The 11,410-nt window shown below is 32.4% G+C and overlaps 1 protein-coding gene across 2 annotated transcripts; it reads right to left on the reverse strand.

Annotated features, from left to right (window-relative positions):
• Positions 1 to 381: 381 nt before the first annotated feature.
• Positions 382 to 11,401, reverse strand: LOC133318712 (serine/threonine-protein kinase/endoribonuclease IRE1-like). Of its 2 annotated transcripts, XM_061521112.1 has the most exons (14): positions 11,181 to 11,401; positions 10,985 to 11,102; positions 8,568 to 8,819; positions 6,883 to 7,074; positions 6,460 to 6,700; positions 5,814 to 6,381; positions 5,135 to 5,301; positions 4,612 to 4,761; positions 4,317 to 4,456; positions 3,655 to 3,845; positions 2,704 to 2,837; positions 2,199 to 2,346; positions 1,453 to 1,638; positions 382 to 1,272 (listed from the first exon to the last, which is right to left on the reverse strand). In XM_061521112.1, exons 1-14 carry the CDS (start codon positions 11,268 to 11,270, stop codon positions 802 to 804), a joined length of 3,048 nt encoding a protein of 1,015 aa, XP_061377096.1. In that variant the 5' UTR covers positions 11,271 to 11,401; the 3' UTR covers positions 382 to 801. The 2 variants fall into 2 exon arrangements, with proteins under 2 accessions (XP_061377096.1, XP_061377097.1); XM_061521113.1 differs by lacking the exons at positions 10,985 to 11,102; positions 11,181 to 11,401 and having other exon boundaries at positions 6,883 to 7,122; positions 8,568 to 8,706.
• Between the last annotated feature and the right edge of the window lie 9 nt (positions 11,402 to 11,410).

The raw sequence follows: 11,410 nt of genomic DNA on the forward strand, positions 1-11,410 counted from the left end.
TACAGTTTTTTTTTGTCTTTGTTTCTGTACAAATATTTAAGTGCCATATTATAAGTTTATTGTCAATACCATAGAAATGAGACTGAAATTATTAGTTTTATAAATTAGATCTTCACCGATTATTAAAAAAAAAAATTGTCTTAAATTCCTTATAACTTGTCATTGCTTAATTTTTCTATACAATTAAAATATATATATATAAAAATTAATTTCCTACATATAAATAGTAAAATGTACTCGAAAATAACTTAGAATTAGTTAGTTTTTATCACAATACATCTTAAACTAAAATGAAAAACAAAATATCTAATTTTCAACATAGCCATATACAATTGTGATGAGCAACAATAGTACTGTGTAATATATTACAATAATAAATCATTTAAAACAAAAACATATATTAATTATCCCATAAAAAATCAATTTATATATAAATAAGTACGGTTATAAATTAAAACAGCTTTTATATTTACAATAGAGAAGCGTAATAGCACAAAAGTGTAAAACAATGTTAGTGCCGCACTGGTCTCGTTTATCTAAATTAGTAATAAATTAGATGTATACAATACAAACAGGAATGTTGAACTATTTACACGTTTATGACAGTTGGTCCCATTATACTTAACAAATATATTCTAAATCTCATCTTAAATACTTTAAAACACCTTTCTCTTTCACTTAGTAAACTGGTAATATCTTATTATCATCCCATCGGCCATTTTGATATAATCTCACACATTCTCAACTCAACTAATTGTCTTCTGTATATTGAACTATAAATATTATAAACAAAATCACTTGTCACTGCGGAGGTAAGCTCCATACAGGCATCTCCTCTCTCTTCTTCTCTCTCTTCTTATAGTGATGTCTATCTCTTAATCTGACGTCATCCTGTTTCAACTGAAATTCCTGCCCCTGACTCCGCCAATCCACTTGCTTCTTTGGCGACCAATCTTTCCTATACAACTTTTTCTCTTTGCTCTCATCGTAGTACACCCTGCTTTTCGCGAACAGTTCGTTTTTGTGCGGATCCTCTGATTCTGGCGGTGTTTCATTGTCATCGTCCGCTAGCTCTGGGACTTCTTCTCTATAAAATGTGAAGGAGTACGGATAGTATGCTTGCAGTATATCCTCGTTCCTGTACTGCTGCATCTGAAGCCACACGTGCGGGAGCAGGAGGGGGAATCTCTTCAGCCAATACGTGACGAAGCCGTCCGGCAAACGGCCCAGACTTTCGCGTATTTCTGGTTCTAATTCTCTATAGTGATGTTTCTGTAACAAAATATATACTCGGTAAGATTGATTGCAAAGATTTACTAAGCATACAGTATGAAAATACATAAGAGAAAAAAAAAATACATAATTAAGAATAACATACTAATTACTAATAGACAACTGTCATTCTCAACCACGGCTGGTATTTTTTTGATTATTTAGATGTATATATGGTACCTTATTCCTAACGGCTCTTAATAGATGTGCTACGCGATCCCCCCTGTAGGTCCTCCTCGCTCGTAGATCCCCCGCTACGCGGCTACACACGTGTAGCCTCCAGTCACCTCTGATGACCTTACGACCTCCGAACTCCAGCGGATGATCGCTTGTCTGGGAGACGCTCTCTATATGGTCGCTAACGTCCTGGTTATAAAAACATATGAAAGTTGATTGCTACGAGTAAATAAACTAACATATAAGTTGTTGGAGCCTTGCTTATTTTTCTTTACAACAAAATTCCAGTCAATTAGGAGAAATGTCAAAGTAAAAAAAATTTTTCGTTAGCAAGTACCAATATCAAAAAAACCTTGATCGGATTTAAGAGCTGCGTTATAGGAAAGCAAGATAAAAGACGGATTAGTGAGGAAAAACGAAATCGCATACATGATACAGCGCTTGTTAGTAAGGAAATAGAAAGAAAACGGAAGAAGGTACAAAAAACCAATCAGCTAACAATGAAAAGCTTTTATTGAAATAAAAGGTTGTCATTTTTGTTTTGATAAGACCGAATGTCATTTATACTCTGCTTCCGTGTAAATATATACTCATTATTACACAATTCGACATTCAAAACAACGTCCAGGTTAAGCTTCACATAAAAATCATTTAGACAATATAGAAGACAATATTCCTAGCCAGGCTGGAACGTATGTGAATATTGTCTGTTGTGGTCTATAAATTTAATTATCTATGGTTAGGGTTACCTGTAGATAATTAAGAACTCCCTGTCGATTCCAGAAGAGCGGGAATTTGAGTACTGAGTCGCAGGGCGGGCGGCGGCTGGGGCGGACGGATATCATGCAGCGGATCAGCATCTTGGACAGTAACACCTGCTCTGAAGGCAGAACCTTACTGCGAAGAGATTCTCAAGTAAATATTTTTTACGAGAAAACTTAGTCTAGGAATATACAATCAATTTATAAATTTATACCTCCTAAATATACATTTTTTTAATTAATTTGAATCAAAAGCACCATTTTTATTTTTTATAACCAAAACTTTCTATGCGAAAATTTATAAAATATTTTTCTTTTTACACTATTGAACAGCCTGATAAAATAATAATAAAATTACCAACGCGAGTAATTTGAGATATTCACTAAAATTATATTATCAAATGCATGCAAATCTATGATTTCTATGTATAACCCGCAAAGCTCGTTTTATATAGATTGGTGGGTGTTAATATATTTTAGTAATAACACTAACTCCAGGTGATCCAGGTTATAGTCCCCTGTCAGTATGTTCGCTTGTCTTCGCAAGACGTCTCCAAACGGATGCAGGCCTCTGGACAACACGAAGTAGAACACACATCCCAGAGAAAACATGTCCACTGAGGTCGTCTGTGATGAATAATGATATATATATACATATTTATATATAATTTAATTTAAATCATCATATATATATATATGATGATTTAAATTCCATCATAACTCATTATTTGAATATCGAAAAGTAATTCATTGATTTTAATGGTAAGAATTTAAAAATTATCAGGTTTTATCAAATAAAATTATTGCATGCTAAAAATGGATCCGCTCGTGACGACGTATTTTTCGTTCTAGATTTTTCTATTTAATTCTTAATTCAAATAACAATCTATATAATCAAGGTCTCAGATTATAAAAAAAAATAATATGTATGAAAAATGAAATCAATTGAATCGACCTCGAGACGCCACAACAGATAAAAAATGGAAATTTATAGTGATGTTTATTATAAAAATAATTTAATTGTTAAAAGATTCGAATAAACTGTTTTAATAATGTTTTTCCTGTGATTTTTTTATGAATGGTTGGTAATTTTTACACAGTATATAAAAAAAAAACCTGCCAGCAACTGTCCACAGATAATAAAGAAATAGTATTATACTCATTGGAGTTCTTACGTACAGCCGCGGCCGGTGCGAATAGATTGGAAAAAATCACCTAACTGAAGTTTACTTATAACTGCATGGAAAAAGAAAGTTGAGATATCAATATAACAACTAAAATTAGTTTTGTCACGAAAACCGATTATCCTAAGTAACATAAGAAACGTCAGGAAACTTTGACCTTTAAGAATAATATAGAGAGTTTTGTCTGAACCGAGTTTTCTGCCAAAAAGACCGTGAATTATGGCTTATTATCGGCATATATCTATACATAGCCCACTAACCGTCCTCTCTCCGTTGATCATCTCGGGTGCTATCCATCCGTCAGTTCCTGTGACTCCTGATCGTCTCGAGAAGCTGACCTTCCCTATATTCAGTTTCTTCGACAGCCCGAAGTCTGATATCATAGCCCGCACCTCGCCGGTACCGTTCGGCATCGACAGCAACACATTATGGGGCTTTATATCTCTGTGGACTGATACATATACATATATATTATTACAATTTATATGTTTGTTATGTTAAGTAACATGCTGTCTGTCTGTTACGGATTATCTATGAAACTTGTTGAAACTATTGGAACTTCTTCTAGTGGATAGTTGAAATTATCAGAATTATTATACAGGTGGTTACAATATTACATTTTTCTATTTTAAATGCATGAGAAATTGACTAGAAAATGTCTATAATTTCATTTAAATGTACAAAACTCGCAAGTCTTAGATCTCATTATGTCTATAATTTACTGTTAGTGATGTATTCTTATTAATTAAAATAAAAAAGGTTAAATAAAATAACACCTGTATATATACGTTAATTCAATAACAGCCTTGTTACGAATTTGAGATCCACAAAAAGTGACAGACAAACCAACGGATACACCCTAGAAGTCTGTATCAGAGTTGTCATGTCCTTAAAAATATGTATTAACTAAAAATCGTGTTACCTATATCCATGGAATGCAGATGCGACAACCCTAAAGTGGCCTGACGTAGAACCTCCAAGGATTCTATCTTGCATACAAAGTTTAATTTCTTTTCCACGTAGTCCTGCAAAGTCGCCGAGCAGAGCTCCAGAGCTATGTATCTGATGAACGAAAATAACAAAAAGTTTATATATATTTAATTCGCATACTAATGACGTCATAAACAATTAAAAATTACTAATTACTAACTGACGTATTTATTACTAATGACGTCATAAACAATTAAAATTATAATAATTCATTTTTATTATGGTACCTAAACTGTTTGTCCCTCTCAGTACAATAGTATCGTACTACATGCGCGTGCGCATCGGACTCTCTTAACAGCGCCACCTCGCGGTCGGCGAAGGTGAAACACTCTGGTAGAAGTCGCTTAACAGCCACAGCTCGCTTGTCGAACGTACCCCTGAACAAATGTAAAGAAAAATATCAATAAAGACGTATTCTAACATAAAATCATCTAATTAACTAATATAAATTTAAGTGTTAAATCAAACAGACATATTGATATAGCTTTATATATATATAATATATATATTAAATCTATAATATTATAATATGACAGATTCGAATATTAATTATCGGTTGATGATTGAAAAAAAAACATTGTACTGAATGAAATGATGCACTTTAAATCGGTAATTATTTTACAGAAAAATATTATCGTTGGTAGAATATTCACATTACTTAAGATCGGGCTAAACTCGTGAGTCCGACTTAGAGGAATCTATTCATACATAAACCTACTACATATATACTATATACAGGAATATACATACCTATAAACGAATGTCCCTTCACAGCCTTTCCCCAGAACTTGGTCCGTGAAGAAACTGATCTTCCCCACTCTCACCTCCCCCTCCCCTAACTCCTCCAGCTGAGCAGTCACTTCCTGTGTGGAGGAACCCCTAGAGCCAGACTGAGAGAGCTGTTGAAATTCACGGGCCTGCAAATACATTTGGTGGTTATTTTCAAAATAAAACATCAAAATCCAAAGGTTTTGTCAGGTTCAAGCCTGTATTATAATTTATTCAATAATATTAATTCCAGCTATGCATAATGAAAAGAACTATTTTTATTCTGATTTACAAAGTAGGTATTTAGTTTTTATAGTTGTTCTCATGGCAACATATTTACTATTTACTTATTATATATATATATATATATATATATATATATATATATATATATATATATATATATATATATATATATATATATATATAACAGATTATATATAAAATGAACACTATAATATTATTAGTGTCAATGCGGTTTAATGGGCTGAATAACTATGAATAAATTCGGATTTCAAATGTCCTTACTGTATTTATAATCATAGATAATATAACAAAATAACGTTACTCATCTTCAATACCACCAAATGTCACAGATTAAAAATATAACATAGTATATGAACTTTTTACGATAATTATATAATAAATAATGATGACATACCTGATACCTTAAATACCAGAATAAGGTTACAACCAAACCCATCAGAATTATCAGCAGTACTTTGAGAGCTTTATTTTCTTGCTGGTGCAACCATATATAGGCCTTCTTATACCACAGATCAGGTCTAAAACTGAACTCCTGGAAAAACTCGTCAGTTTGAACAGACACAGACACTGAATTGGTATTGGACTTCAAATTAGTTTCATTTTCCCCGTCAAGGTCAGTGACCCGGACCTCCCCGTTAATCAGCTTCACTGAGTTCTGTGAGTGCGATATAGTGTTTATATTCGGTAGATGCGGCATCCAATTAGTTGTCAGTTCTGGTACTTTGTAATGCCCTAGTAACAGGTATGGCGGTGTCACGTGGAGATTTAGATCGTTCAGCTGGTAGTGGATGTTCTTGAAGGGCTCGTAGGTAACCTTCTCGGAGTTCGCTTGGTTTTCCGTCACTGGACCTTCGAGAAGCAGGGGTTTTGTGTGTCCAGTTGATATTGTGACTGTGTTCTTGTCTACGAGAGACGATAATGCGTATAGACCATGGTTATGCTCGCCGATGTATAGAGTGGGACTGAAATTAAAAGGCAAATAATTTGTAACAATTTATCTAGAACATTCTTTACTTGGAAAGTATGCAGTTGATACATACTACAACTCTATATTGGAATTCTTGATTCCTTGACCATTCCTCAAAGTGGTCGCGTCTTCCATAATGTGGTCCAGAGTATCGTCACCAATGGAATTGAAAGGGACGGATATAAGGCCCTCCCTGTCTAACAAATATGTAGCAACAACCGGAGTCTCGAAGTTGTGAGACCAAAGAAGATCTCCGGTCTTCCTATTGAAGGACATTATCCTACCATTCGATGTGGACGTGAAATGTATTATACCTAAAACACATTAACGATCAACAAACAAGATTTATACAAAAATAGGATTGGATGTTGTTACGTAAATAGTGATTGGAGTGATGTTTCTGGTGTCATAGGAATGTAATGGATAGAATCTCAAACGCTCGAAGGTTTGCATTAAACGGAGACGCAGAAGTATTCATAACAAAACAATATCTCACCGTAATCGTTGACCATTTCCTTCGCCATGGCATGCGAGGTGTAATCGAAGAATGTTACATTCCACTTCTGATTCTCGTTGTTTGAATCGTGCATCAGTATATTGTACTCGGTGCGGGCGATGTAGACGCCGCGTTTTCTGTTCGGCGGACAGGTACCTCCCTCGCTTTTGAATATCTTTGAACTGTCGAATCCTGAAGATTACACGTTGTTGTACAGGAAATACATTCCCGCTTTCGAACCTTAGAGCGAACTGACATCGTCTGACTAAACACTTTACTTTCAACGTTTATGATACATATACTTCGAGACAATAGCTTAAGTGTGACGACGCATGCTCATTCTAGTTATGAAACTAAATCTTTGATTTTCGGAATAATGTAAAAAGTCGTGTTGGCCTGCAGGTTAAAGGCCCGCCTTTCATACGTGAGGGCGCGGGTCCGAAACCTGGCAAGTACCAACGTGATCTTTTCCGAGTCATATGTACTTTCTAAGAGTATTTAGACACCACTGACGGACGTTGAAGGAAAACGTCGTGAGGAAACCTGGTCTTTAGAATTTCAAATTATAAGATTGAAATCGCCAACTCGTCTTGAGCAAGCGTGGTGATTAATGCTCTAGCCTTCTCCATGTGAGAAGAGGCCTTTGCTCTGAAATGGGCTCCGATAGGCTGATTATGATTATGATGATGTAATCGAAAAAACTAAAATGACATGAAAGAATTTCATGACTTCGTAAGTCTGACTAGACGAAATATCATTGCTCTTTGCATAATTATCGTTGTAATAAATTAAGATTTTGAAAAGAGAATTTTAAAATAATCGCGTAAACAATGACTCATAATATACAAGATATCAACTGTTATTAAGTCATTTTTGTACGATTTAAATGTTTTCCACAAATAGTTTGTACGAGTTTAGTTGCAAGCCGACTGGCATTTAACTGATAAGATACATAATCGTATTTTACGTCTATAAATATTTCCTCGTAACCGACCATTATTATTTAGCACATATATTTAAAAGCCTTCGATTTAAAAAAAGGAAAAATGCTCGTACTAAAACATTCCATTTGAATTTGCATAAAAAAAAAACGGAAACACTTTTTTATTGCTAGAGAAATAGTTTATTTACAACAGAGTAGCAAAATATCATGACTGATTATAGCATTAATTACACTTTAATTTATAATTCACTATGATAAAGACGCGGTTTCGCTCGCTTATTAAAAATTTACAATACCGGTCCTCCATAACATAGATTAAAAAATAGCAAATGATAATTACGTCAACAAATGTATGGCTTTTAAATAAAAAAAAATTATCGCAAACGAAATTTTTTTACATTATTGTGATTACATACAAAATAAATGCTTTAATAATATACGTAAATACAGGATATATTACTGTGCGCTATTACTCCAATAACGAAATAATAGACAATAAATATAAATGTATCTACATATCAGATACAATGTTTTGCCTCCGCAGGTCGTAACACACACAGATAACAAATATTGAAATGTAATTGTATTCGAAGATAATAATTGGATAAAGCATATCTTTTTAATAAAATGCATTTTTATTACTGGCTATTTTAAGATTATATTAATGTGGCATTTAATTTGGATAATTCTAGAAACATTTAACACGAAATTTATATTATAATAGTAATGCTAGTATGCTCACCAGATACATGTTCTCTGGTACCAGTTAATGGGTCCAGTATGAACCACGTGTCGCTCTTCTTCCCAGTATATAATATACCCTCTGTAGACCTGCAAGGTGCGTTCGCAACCAGCTCTGGTATGGTAAAGGGCAGCTTCTTCAGCATTTTACTATCCCCTCTCGGACCGTACATGTATAGGAAGCCATGACGAGGATCTGGTAGGAATTGGGACATGAGATTCCCATGCTGATTCGGCACTTTGACTACGGGTTCTAGAAAGAAAAAATACTATATTCTGAATATTTAAATATAAACGACTTATGAAATATATAAAGAGTAATAATACCAGAAACAAACAGTATTCAGTTCAAAAACATCAATAGCATCCAGCCATATTTACGACACGCTTAAATATGGCTGACGTAAAACGTAGTAAATTGGTAAAAGCGATTATTTTTCTTAAACTCGTCTTAAAATTAAAATCGAACGCGAAGAAAACGATAAAAAGGGCAAACAAACAAATGACTTATTCAAGGACATTCATAAAATTAACTCAGTAATTGAATATCTGAAAGTTAACAGAACAAAAATAAAATGATTTTATCGATTTTTTAACTACATATTATGCAAAACGGGTTTCAAAAATAAAAATATACACTGTAAGATACTACTTAAGTTAGTAGGAGATACTTAGAGCAACTATTTATTTTCACACACACACGATAAATTATTATGATTACTTATAATATTAATGTGGCCAGTGACACTTACAGACGAAAACGTATGGAACGACCAAAAATATTACATTCGATGAGAGAGTTTTCCAGTTAAAAGAGAACACTTAAATAGACGCATATGAATAAAAACATACATACATATAAAAACATGACTACATATTTTGATCTGAGCTGAGCAAAAATACGATTTGTATGTAGTTGAGCGTATTCGTCCCAGTGACGTGACTGGCTATATAAAATTAAAAAAAAAATGAAATGGATTGATATTTTTTTTTAATTATGAATACATAAAAGTCTTTTAATTTCTACAAAGATTTAGTGGGTGTAAAAGACAAATAAAAATCCTTAATAATAAATTGGTTCAGATTATAAATATTAAAATTTTTAAAGGATTATTTATTTTATGTGCATATTTATGTATATATAAAATCAAAATTGTCTATTATTACGATTTTACTTGGCATACAGAAATAAGTATGTCTTTTTTTTTTTCTTTTTTTATACTTACACCACACTTTCTTTTCTAGTTATCTCTATCAAAAGGGTGTCCCGTAGAGATCCCTTCTACGAGATAGGTTATCCTTTGTGCATCAAATTTCTTACATAATAGTGTAATTATTTCTACTTTTAGTATATAAATAAATAAAAAAATAAATAGGTTAGTCATAAACAATGATTTATATATATAACAACAATTAATATGAGAATATATTATTGTCAAAAGCAATTAAACATGTAAATACTCTTTACTAATGTATAGGATTACTCACAGACAGATCTGTGGGAGTTCAGTGCGTGTAACATAATATTCAGAGCACATGTGTTATAAATAAGTCATTAAAACCGACATTAATATTAACACAGATTAAATATTTACATGATAATATGAATGTTTTTATTTGATAAATGATTTGATAAAATTATACAACCAGAATTATCTTTTCAGGTCTTCCCATCACTAAAATATTTGTTTATATAAACATATTATCAATTATCAATAGTATTGGTTTCCAGGTTTACTTAGCCAGTACAAACTATAAAAATAATCTCTAATGGGAAATTAGACTTTAAATCTTATACAGTAAAATTGATATTTGATGCTGATGTGCAAATACAAAAATAACAATTAAATTTTTACATATGAAAACAGTAAACAATTTTTTTAGGCGGTATATTTATATTACAGAGGAAATTAAATAAAATTGTATGTAATCTTTGAATTCTGACAGATAACTGACTGATTTATCTTTTACTTGGCTCATACTTTCTATAGCACTTTGTACTTGGAAAAATGATTCAATATATTGCAATATTACAGATTAATTATTTTAAATAGACCATCATATGATTAATTTCGGTGAAAAAAATAAATTATAATTGTATTTTAAGTGCTCAGTAATTAGCTAATCCTAGATATATTGATGAAATGATATGAAACATTTTTATCTTTACAATATTTTTTACTATCTTTTTTAGAATCAACCAGAAGTGGAACACTGACTTATGATATAACCTACTTACTTTTTATTAATGTGAAAAAATATAACATAATTTTTAGTTTATATATATATAGAGAGAGAGAGAGAGAGAGAGAGAGAAATGAAATGCATGAAGAAAAGTATTTTTGCCATTTTGCCTACTATCAGGACATGAGATAGATATTTAAAACTTTATAACAGTATTAAGTGTAATTTATTTACCATCTTTTAGTTTCCATATAACGTTCCCTGTTGAGGGATCCACGGCCACCATGCCGCCTCCGAGCGTAGCAAACAACAAAGGCCGGTCATCTAAAGCTCTAGACACTTCTGTATTCACCTGCAAAACACATGTTCAACTCACATTCGTATCACCTTGCACCTTTAATATTTTACGCGGCATAACAAAACACTTCACCTTTCTATCATTGTCCACATTCGATTCTAACCCATAGCACTCCAACACTAATAATATTATGAAAAAAAACTTCATCTTTGCTCTAAGCATTTATTCCTTCAGTAAAAAAAGAAACATTTTATATTATTTTTATGATCAAATTCACGACATTGTATACGACATTGTAATACAAAGAATAATCGGGAAATAACACTGACTACTGAGTAGTGAGTAGGCAGACAATTGCTTCT

Source organism: Danaus plexippus, chromosome 8, assembly GCF_018135715.1.
Source record: "Danaus plexippus chromosome 8, MEX_DaPlex, whole genome shotgun sequence".
NCBI classification, from domain to species: Eukaryota; Metazoa; Arthropoda; class Insecta; order Lepidoptera; family Nymphalidae; genus Danaus; species Danaus plexippus.